At 30.9% G+C, this 18,282-nt stretch overlaps 2 protein-coding genes across 2 annotated transcripts in view; one reads left to right on the top strand and one right to left on the bottom strand.

The window, feature by feature from the left end:
* The window catches only part of LOC107193755, a 68,708-nt gene extending 65,076 nt beyond the window's left edge, over positions 1-3,632 (bottom strand). Inside the window, exon 1 of the mRNA XM_015583258.1 lies at positions 1,830-3,632. Coding sequence (XP_015438744.1) covers positions 1,830-3,059 — 1,230 coding nt within the window. The 5' untranslated portion in view covers positions 3,060-3,632. The remainder of the gene's footprint in view (positions 1-1,829) is intronic.
* Positions 3,633-5,861: 2,229 nt separating this feature from the next.
* LOC107193775 (DNA-directed RNA polymerases I, II, and III subunit RPABC4) lies at positions 5,862-8,832 on the top strand. The gene is made up of 3 exons (XM_015583280.1): positions 5,862-6,183; positions 7,792-7,884; positions 8,678-8,832. Exons 1-3 carry the CDS (start codon positions 6,126-6,128, stop codon positions 8,698-8,700), a joined length of 174 nt encoding a protein of 57 aa, XP_015438766.1. The 5' UTR covers positions 5,862-6,125; the 3' UTR covers positions 8,701-8,832.
* Positions 8,833-18,282: the final 9,450 nt, after the last annotated feature.

Below are 18,282 nucleotides of genomic sequence, written 5' to 3'. Positions count from 1 at the left end.
GCTTTCCCATTTTTCTAAGTACAACATCATTGTTTTGTTAAATCTATATTCTATATTTTACTGGGTTTGGTGTAACGCTTTAGTTGACAATATAATATGTAATTTTCAATCTTTTTAAGTTGTGTTATTTCTGATCGTTTTATATCATATACGAAACTTTGTTTTTCCTGGACTAATTATCTGAAAAATCGATTAACAAAACTGATTTGCTTCATTTTAATTTTAAAGAAAATTATACGTTTGTAGTAAGCCAAATTAAAGGAAATATATTATTATAAATGTTTTTAATATATAACAATACAAAAGACGTCGTTGGAACAAAGTTAACCCTTTGAAATCGCTTTGAAAATCCATTATGGTTAAATTTTCGCATAATATAAGATTTGCGACGATTAAAAAGCTCATTAAGCCTGCCCGGATCTTTCTAGATATTCAATCTAAATCTAGAATTTCAGAAAAGAAATCATAATAAATCAACGTCCATAGGGCGATCGTACGGACGAAACAATTATTTTGCTTAGTTTGTAGAGATAATTTTGTGCAAATTACTTTTACAAGACACATAGGAGTATCGGACTGTTAAAAGAAACCGCGGGCTATTGGGTCACAGATGATTAGTACTACATAATTATTCTCAGATATTCTGAGCCTGTGTGAAAACAAAAAACAGCAACCATAATTATAGGTTTTGACAGACCTCGCTAGACTCCGTACCGAATGTTTCACCGATGTAGATCATTATTAGTCAATTAAGGAGAAACTATACCTAGGATATACATATCCTTGTTTTCTGCCGTTACCGCGCGGAATATTAACTGTGATATTACAGAGAAGCTCCGTTGTACGTTCTAAAATAATAAACTAACTTCTAAATGACTAAAATAAGGGGCCAAAATTTATTCGAAAATAAGGAAACAGCACGTAGATAATGCATTTTGAAATATCTTATTGAAAGAAGTGTTCTCATTAGTCTACCTATTGAATTACATACTTCCTGGATTGCCAAACACCTTTTTTTCTTGTTAAAATAATATTCTGTAACTAAAGTACATAGTAATCGTCCAAAATAGAGCGTATAGTAGTGTATGAATACTTTTTTCGAACACTGTATCCTCTTATATAAAACTTTTAAACGCTGTATCTCGAACATAAAGCATTTCTGTACGTATGTATATATATATATATATATATAATGCCTTTTTATCATTACAGTGACTAAAGTGCATCCATGAAGTTTGGCTTTTTATAAGAATGTACTGGTAATATCCATTTCAATTCAATTTATCGCAATTAAGTTTTTCGCTGAAGAGATTATTATTTGGGAAAAGTATGTTTAAAGAAAAAACAGAGAATATTGAACTTGGAGGAAGTTTTTCATATTAAAAACGACCTGCCGAAAACTGTCAGAACATCTGCCGGTGTCACCCGATAACAGCGAAGAATACAACTCCCAGTGGTGTGCACTATACATTACTTTCTTTGCCGGTATCGAATGCGATCTGTCGCGATAAACACGGTACACGATTTCAACGTTACACCGCCTAGAGTAATATGTCAAGTTTTTTCTCACGTTTGTTCAACGGATCAAAAGGGCAATGAAACGATTATTAATGAATCTAAATTCGTCTTTTTCTAGTATTATTGTTCAATTAATTGTATAAACTAGTTTGACTCTTTGTAATTTTGTGACCAATCTAACGTTTAGTAAGTACCAGATGTAAACAGATTTATTGATATATCATCCCATGGTTTGAAGGTGCTTTGTTAGTATAGAAATAGGAGACTTATTATAAATGTATCTGTAGATGGAAATTTCAGATTTTACTTACCTTGACAAAAGAATGGAATTTTACTTTGCTGGGAGAAACAGGTGGACTATTGGGTGGCCGCTGATTCTTCTGTACATGAAGAAGATTCTGTACTTCCAACAGGTAGCCCTTCCTTGCATATCTGCTTTTAGGACTGGACTGTATATCTCCTTCCATCTTCGACTTCTTGATTAATTTCAAATTTTCTTTAGCATTCTGCCTGAGTATTATATGGGTCAGCCTTCTCGTGTTGGCTCTAGAATCACTGACGCAGATCCTCCTCCAAGTTTTGGATACCATACTAACTGAACACAGATCCTGAGGTGCAAGATGGGACAATATCTTAGACACTATCCTCCAGTGGTTACTCTTGTCACCTAAAAGTGATAGTATATCCACTGTTTCTCTGCCAGTATAATCTGGAGTAGCTCTAGTACGGCGCAATACAGCGGATAAGGCACTATGACTGAAGTCCAACCTCTTTGGCTTGATCTCAGCTATGACAGCAAGATCTGTGATAGAGAGCTGGTTTAGTTTTTGATTTTCTACCGAACTAATTGCAGGACTACCTCTTCTACAGGCTGGCGAGATAACAACACGTGGAACCGGCGGTGGTGGTGTCTTGTGTCTAGGTGAAATTTGTATTTGGGGTGTGCTTTGCGACACGATGACTAGCTTCATTTCAACATCTTCTTCAATAGGTTCGGAGGCGACGAACGAAGAGGAAGGTACCGCTGGCGACGGTGGCGGTGAAAGAAGTTGCAACCTTGTCGAAGCCGGTGTTATAGGAACCGTCGTCCTCCAGGTACGACGTGTTCTACCCCGAAAATTCACATCAAACTCGCCACATCCTGTACTTTGATTTATTAATTCAGCACTTGAATGTTCAAACGACAAACTCTGATGATTGTCACTCAAACTCGACTGATCTTCTGTCACATTTTCCCTTCGCGAGCTCTCGGATATCAAATAATCCGACTCGGAAGCATTTAAAAGGTGATTTAATTTTGATCGATGTCTTTGAGCCCGTTCCGATTGAAGAGGATCTAATCTGATTCTGTGGTGCCGCTTTGACGAAATGCATGACACTCTGGATCTGCATCCTGCGAGTATCGGCGTGTATGCACCAGAATGTGGTGTAAGTGTAAAATAACCACTGTCGACACTGTCATGTGAACTACGGCTGCTCGAATTTATCGTGCTGTGAGGCGTCTCGCCGATGTTTATACTTTTCATCGAATCCATTTCCATAATTTCTTGGAGCAAAATTTAATGACAAATACCTATTCGACTACCTCTTCTTGCGCTCGATTAAATGCTTCTGAATCAGAAGCATATTAGTGTCGTTTCTTTTAATTCTCCACAGAAAACAAACCGTTTCTGTCTATGCACGTTTTCCCGTGTTGACGTTTCACCGATTTACTACGCATCACATCTTTTCGAAACTATAGATCACAGAAGTTTCGTGTATGCTACACTACACTCCCCACTCACTGTTCTCACGTGCGTCGCGCGGGAAACTGGCTGGCAGGTAACATCTGCCTGTGAATCCTCGTCGGTCGTGGAAGTCACCCCTCCTCTTCGTAAACAAAAGCCGCTCTTCGGTGAAAACAAGAAAAACGACGCTCGATATTTCCTTGTCTCTAGCGACAGACACAACTATTTTCAAGTGACATTGCGAACGACATATTCCAAACTAGTTTATAAATGAAATCCTGCTCGCTCAAGTATCAATCACCGCAATGATAGAATTTGAAGTAAGGATTCGCGGTAAACACGCGAACGCGGGCATCAACTCTCTCTGTCTGCTGTATGTTCTTTCACTGCAAGCTTCGAAACTTTGAAATCTGTTTATTCGTTGTCCCACCGCGGCTCCCATGGCGATTGCGTAACCAATCGGATCACTCGTCTCATCCCGCCATTTGTTACCAAGTGCTACCATTGGCTCAGAGTTGTTCCCGTGTTTGCGACGGTATCACCTCTAGTGGCGGTTGCTGCACTTATTCAATTCTGTTGCTGGGGAGACTTTCTTGGTTCCTTGTTTCCCTTTCGAAACTGACTTACGGGAATCCGTTGAAATCATGACGTTTTGCGTGTTGTTTTCTTCATCATTTCTCGGAAATAACTATTTTCCTGTAATAACAAAATAGTAGCAATTATAGAAGTGATAGTGTTAAGCAATAATTTTTGAGATAACATTTCAAATTTGTTAAAAGTTACTCAACACAGAATATCGACACGTAACGACATAATGTATGTCTGTTTGAAAATGCTGTGTATTGCAAAAAAAATTTATGCGTTATCAAAATGTTGACGAAATAAGTGTAAAATTCTTAGTTTTTAATAATCCTTACAATTATATGTAAATTTTCTGAGAAATTTTCAGTTTTGATGTAGGTAGGTAATAATTCTTTAAAAGTGATGTTGCACATTATGAACATGTATGAGAATGTGCGTCAGCGAAATAATAGGTAGGGATTCTCTAAAGTTATGATGATTAAAATTAAACTGCAATTGGACTGCAAAATGAGCAGACAAGGCGGGGTAAGATGCACCTTTCTGGTGCCTGCGAAGGGATAACCAACACCTATCCCATTATTGTGACAATGGGTAAAGGGGAAACTCCAGGAGAACTCCTAGATAGAGCGACCACTATATTCTAATATTCAATATTCCTTTGTTACAACAGGGCCTAAGGTTTACCTGGTACTAACACCCAGTAAAAGGCAAAGAGAAGAAGTAAGAATAACCAATGGAATACATCTAAAAACATTGATTTCACACAACCTAAAAAGCCAGAGACTGAAGTACTGGCAGCTAATAGGAGATAAGAAATTATACCTTAGGAAATGTACCTCCAAACTAGAATAATCAGGAAACTGGCAAAACATGGACAATGTCTCACATCAACCACTTATGGTGTCAGACCAAAGAGGGGCGCATATGCTTAATATGCCATCTGATCAAGATAGTGAAGGCGCTGATTACTCTGACCACTCAGATGAAGCACATGCCATTTTTCCCAGAGTCAATCCCTGTTAGGTAGTCCCTACCATCCGATCTGTCTCAAGATGACTAAAACTCATTATGTCCTAGAGGAAAATTAAAAGTATGAATGTTTTTTAGTTGTCAAACATCTTTAAATATTTTTCTCTTCAAATGGAAATTCAATTTTACTGATAAAAATAAAATAATTGATTTCATTATATAACATGCCATCTTGTTGGTTGTTTTCGCAAAATTTCCAAGTCAAATGTTTTTCTTAATGTATTTCTACATTTTTTACAATAATGATACGGCATTTAAAATGTTTTTATTATATAATATTCATAATAACAAATATAACAATAATAATAAAAATATCAGTAATAAATATGTTTAATATTCTTAGAATATGTTTCGTAAGATTTACATAACGAATTATTGTATGTATACTTTTTATGAAAAATTCTCAAAAGTTATCACAGTATAAAAATAGTTTTTAAATATTCATGGAATATATGTTACAGTTTAATTAGGATAGTAATTATGTAGAAAGTCTTTATAACTATGATTATTATAATTAATCTTTTGAATACAGCAATCTCTTACATGTAAGATCTTGTTTTAAATAATTACAAATGAAACATGAAGTTTGAAAATATTTCCTTGAATTTATTTTTTGTTTAAATAAATAGACAATGATTGAATATAATCTACACACACACAAAACTTTGGTAAGATCAACGAAGTATAAACAAGGTACTTCTTAAGGAGGTTGAGTTCACAAATTTTATACAGCAAGGCTCAGACTAAAGTCGTCTGACCATTACAATATCATCATATAAAATGAAAAATACAAGTTTGCTACATTAATGTACGACGGTTATATTGTTTTGAAAATCATCAACAAACTAATTTAGAATGTTATAAAAATTAGCAATTTTTTTTACATGTTTAACACGTTCACTGCTGTGCTGGTCACCGGTAACCGACACAGCGTAAACCAAAAGTTCTCTGTCGGTTACTGATGATCGACGTGTAATATCATCGACGAAGTACATATGTACATACATAAAAACAGTAATTTATTTCAAATGTATTTCCTTTTTAATAGTTTTGTTCGTTGGAAACAATAGTTGAACCTGTACGTACATAATATATACATACATAACATTTTTATTCGAGTACAATTAATCTCACGTGATCCGACTTTGACGATTTGAAACACAACGTATGCCGGCTGACGTTCGGTTCACAGGACACCGTCCAATTCGAATTTATTGAAACGTATATTATTCGAAATATTGTTTAATTACACTTGAGAACTCGCTTGAAATGGAATCCAGCAAGTCAGAATCAACTCCAAAACAAGCCATGGTGTATATTTGTGGAGGTATGGCTAAATTGTAGTTAATTACTTCTAACCTCACTTCCTACGTGTGCACACAAACAAATGTTTTCTTGTAAAATAAGTATGTACTATTTATGTGATACAGGCATTGTAACTCATGCAGTTTGATCTATTTTTAAGAAAAGTTTTAGGTTTATATGTTATTAATGAAAATTCTTAATCGTTTACTGTTGAATTAATTATTAATATATTATTTAATCTTCAATGAATAAAAATTTTCCCAGTGAGTAATTCCAGTATAATTTATAATAATTATAAAATGATTAAATTATATTTAAACACTTTTTTCTTATTTTTGTATATTTAGTACTATTGATAATAAATTTACTAGTAATAAACAGTCTTCATGGATGTTCAAATTTATTATAGAATAATCTCAATTATTCTGTTTTCCTAAATATATTAGCCATAATAGTTTCTTATGGAGTTTCACATTTATTCATATCAATTACCTCGGTCCAATATAAAATGGAAAATTTTATTTAATTGACTGTAGAGTATATGTGGTGGATACAAGATTATTTTTTATCTGTCTAGTTGTCTAATAATCATTTGTTTTAAATTGATTTTTATAGATGATTGTGATAACATACAGAATCAGTATTAATAATAATTCATTAAACTACGGTCTGTTGTTTTTTTAAACAACAAAGCAGGTGGCTTGACTTTTCATCCTAGCAGTGGGACGATCACTATGTATATCGAAAACCTTGAGTCATGGCTGGTCTATTTAGGTGCATTACGACTTATAAAAATAAAATTAAAGGCTTAGTTACATTTAAATATAGGAAGTCCATACAGGGTGGGACAATAACTATGTCCACGTTGAATATTGCCATTATTTGTAATAATATGAAAAAATGTTACATACCAAAATTATACAGTATAGAGAGGGGCATATTGTAAGTTGTAAGTGATTGTATGTCCAGATTTAACCCCATTAGATTCTTTTCTCTGGGAAGCATTGAAAAATGCTGTTTATTAAGAAGTACTCACTACACCAGAAAATATGAAATAACGGATAATTGCAGCATGTGCTAGAATAAGTTCAGAAATGATAAGACATGCACGTGATGCAGTGATACGAAGATTGCAACTTTGCATTGATGCAAACAGTCACCATTTCAAGCATTTCCTGTAATGTAAGAAAGTTTATTTTACTACCACATTTGACCTTGCATGACCTTCAATGATAGCTCGCTGAAGTCGTCTCAACACCGGTTATCACATTGCGGTAAAAAAAACATAGCATTCCATTAAAAAAATAGAGATGACCTTGAAATCTCCTCTATAACTTCACCCATGCAGAAAATGTTTGTGTCACAATGTGTCCCCCTCTATACCGTGTAAGTTTTATATATAACATTTTTTCATGTTATTACAAGTAACGGCAATATTCAAAGTGGACATCGTTATTGCCCTACCCTGTACATCCATAGATTATTGGCAATTTAATATAAGACTGCTAAATTTTTAGAAATCCTTTTTCATTAGGGAAAATTGGAACAAAGATCATGTTTCGTACTATTATAGGTACATACTTCACTACAGTCAAAATAATTTTTGTATTAACCATAAATGTTGTTCCAGAATGTCATCATGATAACGAAATACGTCCCAGAGACCCAATTCGATGCAGAGAGTGTGGTTATAGAATTATGTACAAGAAACGTACCAAAAGACGTATCCTTTTATAATCAAATTCTAAGCATTAACAAAAATATCGGTTGGTAGGAATGTAAGACTGGTTTAGATAATATTTACATAATCAATTTGATGTAATTTAATTGTAATTATTTAAAGTAAGTTATATTACTGGGGATAACATTTTTATAAATTGGTTCTGGGATCTAATTTGTCTGAGATATCTTAATATTTATACCACAAATTGGGTTATTTCTATATTGAAACATTGAACATAATAATACCTGCTTTCAATTACAATGGTGTAAGTGTTGAGTATGTAATTGGAGAACAATTTAAATTACAATAAATTATAACAACAGTTATAGATCACATACAAATTTAATTTAATTTATGGTTATTTTCATGATAAGAAGTCTACCTTACTTTCTCACCAACTTGATATGCAGTTAGATTTTGTCTAGAAAAAATAGTGCGATCCTAAATTGGAAACTCAAGTATAGGTTTCCATGCCTTTATGCCACAAAGATGAAAGTTTGTAACTAACCGTGCTGTATTAATTATTCGAAAAATTGTATCTTCTGACTAGAATTTCATTTGAAGTTTCTTCCTGTCTTGTAATACTCATCAATATAAAAAATTTTCTTTTTTCAATATAAAAATTTTTTTTTTGAACTGTTTGTTGGTATCAATTTCCTTTGTTCTCACTGTCTGTAATGTAGGACTTGATTAAATTTATGATCGTACTATACCCTTTTCAGCTAAATCACATGTTGTCAACGAGTATACAACCCATAAAGAAGTAGTAACTGTTTTCCTTAATAATGCTTAGTTGTTGTATTTGACGCAAGATAAATCTACTATCTACGATATATATATAAAGTGTAAATAATAAGTCTAAGAATTTAAAGTAAGACAATACCACAGATTAATGTAACAATTTAATTATATATATGTTACTTTTTATGCGAAGGTCACAATTTATAATAAAAATACACAAGGTTATTTTAAATTAAATATTTATTCCCATCCCACATTATTCATAAAGTTGTACTTTTGCGTTAGCAAAGTACCATAGAAACTTATAACGATATTAATCCAAATATATTTTGTAGCTCTTTATAAACTTTAAATTTTTTACGTTTCTTACAGTTTTCACCGAATTACGTCAATTATTTATTAATGCAGATCATATAATATAAAACATTTTAAGCAATATATATGTTTTTTATTTACAATAAATAAATTACATTTTCTTCAGTAGTTCAACAGAGTCTGAGAATTAGTAAGAAAAGTGATGGTGACACTATGTTGGCATTCTCACATTTCATGAAAGCTTAACATTTATAATAAAAGCTTAAGTCCTTAACGTTTCTGTATGTATGTTTTGTAAAATCCTACTCCGGTCCCATTATTTGATAATTATGAGCAGATGCTCAAGTACTTTAATTGTAAGTTAAAATGTCACTTTCCATTAATAAACTTTATAAACCTGAAATGTTCATTGTGAATCTGACAGGTCTTCAAAAAAGCACACGATTTAACTGTTGTATAAGCATTATTTAAATTAAGCACTTGGAAAAATGTTTATAAAATCCTGACTCCATCGTCTATCATGTGTATAAAACACTGGTTTGTCAACTGATTATGCTACTGTTAATATTTATTATAAAAATGTAGGGGCCGTTTTAGAATTTCTTTTTGAAACTAGGTAACAATTAATTTTGGAAGCATTTTCTCGAAGAACACAGTAACATAAAAAATAATTCATATATCATGTATTCAATCCTGTTTATTCTGATCCCTAATGTTGAATTTGGAAAGAGCCAAGCCAACCTTTTATATAAAAGTTAAATACGATAATGTGCAAGGGTAAAGCATTTTATCACTGATAATAACTCATTTTCTTATATTTTTGTTCTCATAAATATATTAGTAAATTAAAACATTATGTAACATTAATTGTTTCTTCATACCCTTTTCGCGATAATGTAATTTCATTGAATTTCGAATCGAATTTATTGAATACAACGAACGGAAAACTATAAAGTCATTGCAGCAATCATGAACTCTTTATGAACAGAACATCTTCATTTAAATTATGAAAATGGAAAACAATTCTTTAGAAACTTATATTAAAGGCTGAACATATTTGACATATTATATGTAAATTTTTAAACAACAATACGTGTTATTATACACCATAATAAGATCAACAAATTTTAATACTATACTCGTTTAAAACTTTAATTATATAACTGACACACAATTTTTAAATAAACAATTTTTGTTTGTTTCAAGCTATGTATAGTATTACCACTTAGAATTCTAATGGAAGACAATTGTACTTGCATTTGTATAAAACTTCTTTAAAACTTGCAGATTTTATAAAGTAATATGTCATTTACATTCAAATTAAACTTTTTGAATATTTTGGATAAGTATTTATAATTGTGTCACATGTACACCATAGCAATGAAGCATTTCCTTTGTCTTCATTATTAATGTTTCATTTCGAATATGTATAATAAGAGCATGAGTTATTGTATATGATAAATACTTTGTTTGTTAGGTGTTCGTAAAAATGTGAGACATTTCTGAAGAGTGGATTCTGGATGTTAAAATAACGAGAGAAAGTTATATTTATATACAGGGTGATTCATTTCAGTTGATCCCCGCGAATATTTTCGAAACCGTTGATTATATCGAAAAATGCTTAATATGAGTTGAAAATTTCAACTTGAAATGGTTTCAAAAGGGGAACACAATTTCATATAAGTAGTTTTTTTGTTGGTGGGTGCGTAGAGAACACATGACGATTAAAGTAATTTTTTTTAAAATGGAATCACATTTTTTAATGCATTTCGCCATATAGAAATTAATACAAAATAAATCGTCGATTAGTGTTCGAAGGCTCCCCGCATTGATAAGGTCACTATTAAGTTAGCTCGCGCCTCATGTGTATATGTTATTCATTTCTTCATTTGTCTTTTTGATCAAAATTATCTGCCTACAATTGTGTCAATCGAACATTTCAGGAAATAATTTCAAACTGCGTATAATTAAAACCTGAAGCAAGATTGAACATATGTGCATATGAACTTTTCCAATTATTTCAATGTCTAGAATTCATGCTGTGAAAATTTCTCACATTTTTATTAACATCTTCTATGTTGCAGAGTGTTGTATTTACCAAGTGCTTTTAAATTTTTCACTGTTTTTTGCTTTCTATGGACCTTATTTTATTTTTTCTATTTATCTGTAATTCCATTAAACATACAAATGAATTTCATACATTACATTTTTTTCATAACAGATTCTCTTTCATTTTAACTAAAAATATATATACACAAATATATGTGTAAGCTATCTAAAAGTATATTTAATCAAATATATATGACGTTCAACACATTTAAAATGTTTTAGGTTAAAGAAAGTAAGTTTGCTCTCAAGATAATACATATTCAGTTTGCACTGAACTGTTTTTTCTGCTGTAGAATATAAATAATGAAAAGGATTCACCACATTCATTGTTCTTAGATCTAAATTAGTAAGATTTGATATGTAAATATCGTTTATTATACAAGTTCAAGAAAGTATGCAATTATCCTATTTAGAAAGAACATTTGTTTCCAAAATACATTGAAAATCGTAATCTGAAAGGACCATCTTAGTAAATACATATGAGATAGTAAAGAAATACATATTGTATGAAATTTGGCTTTAGCTGCATTCCAAAATATTTTTCTTTGTCTAATCTTTTCTTCTAATTTCTTATCAAATATTAATTTCAATGCAAAAATTTCTTTTTCTTTGTTTCATTCTCTCCAAAGTACAAATATCGTTGGCTTGGCCATTCTGGACGTACACACGTGCACACTTTGGAAATTCATACACAGTTTTGTATCAGTGTTGATAGCATTAGAATGGATATACATCAAATGTTATATTAACCTATGCTACATTGATAATTTTTCGCGACAGTCACTGCAACTGGACCTCAATGTAATATGATTGTGCGGTCGAACTATTCGTCTTCTACTTTGTCTCAAGCACATTTAGGTATAAATTATGACAATAGAAATCTGATTATGCAATAGGAAAGACAAGTCATGCTTGAGTGAGATGTTAAAAACTGGGTGCTGTATATTGGATAAATAATTAATAATAAGATAAAATAGCTGTCTGCTGTGGAAAGTATGTTTCTCCTTAAATGTTTTAGAGGAGGCTAGACAATCAGTTATTCAGTATGAATAATACTTTCACCGTATGATTCAAATTCAATTAAATGTATTAGACGCTATATTGTTTCATACCAAGTTTTAAGTAAGGCTGAAATTACTTAAGTAAGTCATGGTATGAAGAAATATTGAATTGTATACTCTTATTCATTATTCATTCATTGGACTCAAAAACTAGCAGAAATGATATAGTCTGAAATTCTTAATTCACTTCAGTTTAATATACAAGTTGTTAATAAAAATGTGAGATATTTTCACAGGGTGGACTCTACACACAAGATTAAAATGAAAATCTGACGAAATTATGTTTGAAGCTTCACTTTCAAGTTATTAGTTGTTGAAAATAAGGGCAAGAAACACGTGAAGTATATCTGGCACGATGGGTTATATCTATTATGCGAACTGTCGATTCTCAGCTGATGCACGGGCTCGATTAATGACCTAGTTAAATTTAATGAATGAAATAAAATGAAACGAATGAACAGAATAACCCATCGCGTTAGACTTATTTCTTGCGTATTTTTAACAATTCATAACCGAAAACGATGTCTCGAATACAATTTCGTCACTCTTGATTTTTGTCTCAAATTTCCATGTAGAATCCACCCTGTAGAAATGCCCCACATTTTTGTTAAAAGTGAATAAACTTTGGCACAGATGTAAAATGTTATAAAATGCTGAAGTAATTAATAGAATAGGGTACACCACGCCATATTTCAATGACCTTCGTCTACGGGGTGTTAATAAAAATATGAGACACTTTTCTATACGCCGAACCGAAACAAAAATCAAGAAAGACGAAATTGCGATCGAGGCTTCGTCTCTGAGTTATTAATTGTTGCACTACGACTTTGACAGTTGCATACTTGTATTTTCCGATATAATAACTGAAATGACACCAATTTCTTAAATAATTTCTTAATTGTAAGAAACTTAATATTTATGTCACATTATGTAAATCATGAATGGTGATATCACAGCTGTGGATTGTGAAATTATCTTTCGGAATATCTTTGAATATTTCGAAATATCTATGAAACTAAAGCTGAATTACAGTTATATGTATATATAAAAAATTACTCAGGACATTCATCTTTATAATATATATCAAGGTTATTTAAATCGGCGAGGTCTACCCTGTTCTATATAATTAACAATACTAGTTTTATGGCGAAGAAGCTAGCATTCTTATCTGTAGACTTTACTATTACATAGTCAGTACTGGATACGTATGAATGCATAGGCATCGGCGTAGCCTGACAGGGGGCAGGAGACCCACCCCCGTTTTTAACAGGGAAAAAAGTGGACTTGCCAACCCTTGAGAGGGAAAAAATTGGATTTTGCCTCCTCCCGACTCATAACTTGACTAAGCCCGAGTATGAATGATATGAACAATAAATAAGCAATTATTTCAAGTTGCAAGAATTATCTACGAGCAATTTAGAGCTATGAATAGCGAATTGCATATTTATATCCATTCACCGTGGATAAGAAGCTGAGAAAACTTACCTAACTTGCTTTTTAAAGATCATAAACATTATGAATTTTGGAAAGACTACGAACAAGATCAGACAATACATAAATTTTAATAAAACCGAACAACCGATTGTCTTAATTATGAACTTCTTAAAATTATGATAGAGACTAACATGGTTTCATTATATTAAACATAAATATATACAAACACATCTGTTCTTACGTCAACAATAATTTGTGTTATCGCTCATACTAGTATAATACACGGACACAGAATAAGTCACTTAAAAACAGGCTTATAAGTATCTTTTAATTTTTGGCAATATTAATGAAATGTAAATAAAGAAATGTTTGATTCGATAGATGTAAATTGTATTTAACAGAAACTACATGTATTTTAACGAAAGTGGAAATAGCGTAATGTGGCATATGTAATTTTATCATATACTGCAAAATATTATTATTTAGAAGTCTCATAATAAAGTATATTGAATGTTGCGTTTCAGAGTTAGAGATTATGGATATGTTTTCATTCTGGAATAGGATAGTACACAAATTCAGCATTGCGACACAAAGAGAAGCAAATTAATTTATTGCAATGTTAAAAAGGCTGTTTTTTTACCGAGAGAAGAAATCAATTTAAAACATTTTCGAATTTCATTCATTATATCCATATATAGGTACTAAAAAATATATATTCTTAACTTTCAAAAATCTATGATACTGAAATTCTTTATATTTATACTTTTAAGCAGTTGTAAATTTAGTTATAAGTGACTTATCCTTCCTTTCTCTCTCTCTCTCTCTCTCTCGCTTACTTTTTCTGTCTCTCATGCGCTCACTCACTTTATGTGTATGTGTGTATGTTTCATGTACCAATAGTTAAGATATAGTAATTATATTTGTAATATTAGAATACTCTTCAATGTTGAACGCAACAGTTGCACTTTAAATACAGAATCACATGCCAGTCCATTGCATCTCGTACTGATACAAGACTATTGTACATAAATATTATATTTTTTGTTAGGTATGAGAACTATGTTCTTATAAGTTACACTCCATCACTTTTCGAAGAATAATTTAACAAGCATCGAATAATAATTTTCATCTTGTTTCGTGGTTTCGAATAATAATCAGAACGACGCGAAAGATATTCTTTTTAATGTATTATTATTTCTTTTATCACACTTATGCAGGTAATGATATTTTCATCGAAAATAAATTATTAAAAAAAATGGTAAGATTTGACCATTTTTGGACTTAGCTGCTAAAGAAACGTATTTACAGCTTATGTTTCTACAAGGTTTACGGTGTACCAAATGCATAATTATTACAAAACTGTAATTGTGTAGGAGCGATAATTGACAACTCGTGCACCAATCTTCTACTCACACACAATAACAGATAATACGTGATTTAAATATTTATGAAAAAAGTAATATTGATACAAAAGATATGTTTCTAAACTTTACAATAATTAAAAATGGCCAGTATTTAAAGATTATGTTGATGGATCATCATCGGTAGAAAATAATGATAATATACATTAATCAGGTGAGTTTTATTGATGGCAACATTCTAAAGTGAAGGTGTATTTTTTATAATTTTTATTATGCATTTCGAACTCCACAAAGCCTGTAGAAGAAACGTATCCTGTAAACATTTTTCTTTGATAGGAAAGTCAAAAATGGGCCAATTTTTACCATTGTTCTTCTCATAGTTTTCTAAACGATTTTGTACATAAAAGATACAAATAAGTAATACCATTATTGTATGTAATACAAGATGCATACAAGTATTTTTTATGTATCTGAATTTATCATTATATGCATTTAATATTTAACTCCAGCTATTTGTGAACTATATGTATAAGTATAGATAAAATTTAAAGATTTTGCCAGACTGAAAATTTTCTGGTAAGGATATGTAAGGAAGAAATAAATATTAAAAATTATATTTGGCATTAGATAACTTTTTTCAATGATTTCATTTTCTTTTAATATGATTATGTAAGAACTGAGACCAAAATGGAGAAAAGAATGTGTAGTGTGTGGCAAATAAAATAGTTTGACCATATGCAAAAGCAATTAAGTTAGAGGGCAAAGTGAATGTTGTCAATATTTTTTCAACAAAATAAAAATAGAATAAAGATTAAATTATAACTTACATGATGATATAATTCAAACGTAATATGACATTAACAATCAAATAAAAATCAAATAGGTACATACTTTTTCATCACATAATACATTCATTCCTAAATCAATAAAAAATCAATTTTATTCATAGGGTAAAAGATTTTTTTAATTTGATTTATTGATTTCAACAGATTTATTTTTAATATTATTTTCTTTGTCGATTTGTCTAATAGACAACAAAAAGGATGCGTATTTAATAAATGCACTAAAAAATTGCTGAAAAGTAAGATTTTTATCAGTTTAAGTACTCTGCAAAAAACGAATAAGAATGTTTAGACTCGACATTATGTGTGTAAAGCTGTGTCTCGAAGAGACGTTTGTTAAAATATGTGATGTTAATTGAATTTACCTTTCAATTTATCTAAAGATCTACAATACAAAAATATATTATAACATTTAAGACAATAATATTTTCACTGTGGCTCATATGTTTATATGTACATATGTTATTATATTACATATACCAGCATATATATGTATAGACACATTATGTATATATCATGTTTAATACACATAGTGGATTACGAAAGCATTCGAACGCTCGCTACTGAAACTTTAAGTAGCGAACGTTCGAATGCTTTCGAGGCCACTGTATATATAAGTATCCATATAAGACATGAGCAACAGTAAAGAGACTACATATTGTCTTGAAGGTTATAACAGTTTAAACAACGCTCACGAAAATGGAAATTTTCGTTCTGTGTCATTATTGAGAATATCTGCATTACTTTGTAATTACATTCACATGTACATTTCAAAATTTTAAAGAAAAATTGTAACAATTCATCTATAATGTCATTCAAGGAAATAGTTTATTTTGTAACAGAATTGTTAAGGAGACTAGAAATGTGTAACAGAATAAAGTTGAATACTGCTTCACTCGATTCATGGAAAATGTGTTTCTCCTTAATTAGTACTGCTCCTTTATTCATTAATGTTTGAAAAGTATGTACATTTTGAGTGTTACAACATAAATTTTTCTATAAAAGAACTATAAAACATATGACTCTTAATAAATCATTATAATGTCTTAAGGTCAGACCCTGGTATGTTCCCACAGAAAGAATACAAAAGAAACACTTATTTCTTTTAAACAGAAAAAGAATTTAATTTTATAAAGATGATTAAGTATATTACTGGATATTTTGATAATTATTTAGAAGTACGTCCAACCCCTGATTTTGATAATTTTTTAATATGTTGTAGAAATCAACATTTTGAACAACTTTTTCCTATACATGAAAAAAAATACTGTTCAAAGCATTGTACTGATCAGAGTTGGTTACAGACAGTTCAAGAAAAAAATTATTCAGAGTTGGGTAGAATAGTTATGTTAAATAACTAGCACGTAAACAATGCTAGAGGTGTTTGGTGTGTACTGTAGAATACATAAGACCAATAACATACAACTTGTAAACAGCAAAATATCATATACAATAGTATTTTTAACTAGCTCCAGTCATCCAAATTTTGTCCAATGTCTGTTATAATGTTACGTACTCAACATGCCTACAAGTTTGATGCAGGATTTGCTATCAACAACCTGCAGAGTGATTGGCAACAGATTAACAGCAAGTCTTGCAATATGGCCTAAGTCAGCTAGCCTGAGTTGTGTTGCAACACTTGTTGCTAATTTGCTGTCAATTTGTTTTACTACTTTTGTCAGCAAAACCTAAGTCAAATGTGGAAACAAATGGCTATGGTTTTTTAGACAAAATATTGTCGTTGAAACTTGCATACATCTGGTTATCGGGGCAGTAGTACCGATAATTTTTAACGAATATCTCAGAAATTAAGGCCGAACGGGAGTTATTTGTATAGGAAAAAGTTGGTCAAAATGTTAATTTCTACAACATATCCAAAAATCATCGAAATCGGTAAGGTGAATACACTTTCAAATAATTATCGATATTTTTATGATTTTAGAATTCATTGAAAAATATTTTTCTTTCAGTCTAATTGTAATTAAAAACTGAAAAAATAGTTTTGATATATTGTTTAAAAAATAGAAATCTGTTTTTCTTTCTTGTAGCAAGATTATAATAATTGATACAAAAATATGTGTTAAAACATCAGATTTTGTTCTATATCAGAACGCTGAAGAAGAGTACAGTTACATCATATTCCTTCATTAACAGTTCTTTCTTTTCTACCTTGGATGAACACATTCTAAATGTGATGACTCATAACTTATATATGAACCAGGCTTTTATAATAATGGAAACAATATTTCTTGATAATAGCAGTTGACATATATTACCATTACATAGACATTTCTCTCATACAGTTTCTTGTAAATGTATTGTATATCCTCCGTTTTCTGAAAATATTTCTCTAATTCTTAAATGCAATAACAAATATTCTATGTAACCAATGACAGTAAGTATTTATGATTGTGAAATTTCCTTCGAAATGTGATGGCAATCCTCTTACTATTTTAGACTATTTTATTGGTACGACAACAAATTCACTCATACAACTTCACCGCTGATCTCTTTGTTCACTGTATTATTTTGGCA

This window comes from Dufourea novaeangliae, unplaced genomic scaffold, assembly GCF_001272555.1.
Source record: "Dufourea novaeangliae isolate 0120121106 unplaced genomic scaffold, ASM127255v1 scaffold24, whole genome shotgun sequence".
Classification (NCBI taxonomy): Eukaryota; Metazoa; Arthropoda; class Insecta; order Hymenoptera; family Halictidae; genus Dufourea; species Dufourea novaeangliae.
Note: the sequence above shows the minus strand (reverse complement) of the source record. Positions and strands in the feature narration are given on the sequence as shown.

Excerpts from the sequence above, each read along its gene's own strand:
- LOC107193775 (XM_015583280.1), top strand. The coding sequence starts at position 6,126 with ATGGAATCCAGCAAGTCAGAATCAACTCCAAAACAAGCCATGGTGTAT. Across the intron at positions 6,184-7,791 it reads CATGGTGTATATTTGTGGAG|AATGTCATCATGATAACGAA; the intron begins GTATGGCTAAAT and ends ATGTTGTTCCAG. Across the intron at positions 7,885-8,677 it reads CAAGAAACGTACCAAAAGAC|TTGTTGTATTTGACGCAAGA; the intron begins GTATCCTTTTAT and ends AATAATGCTTAG.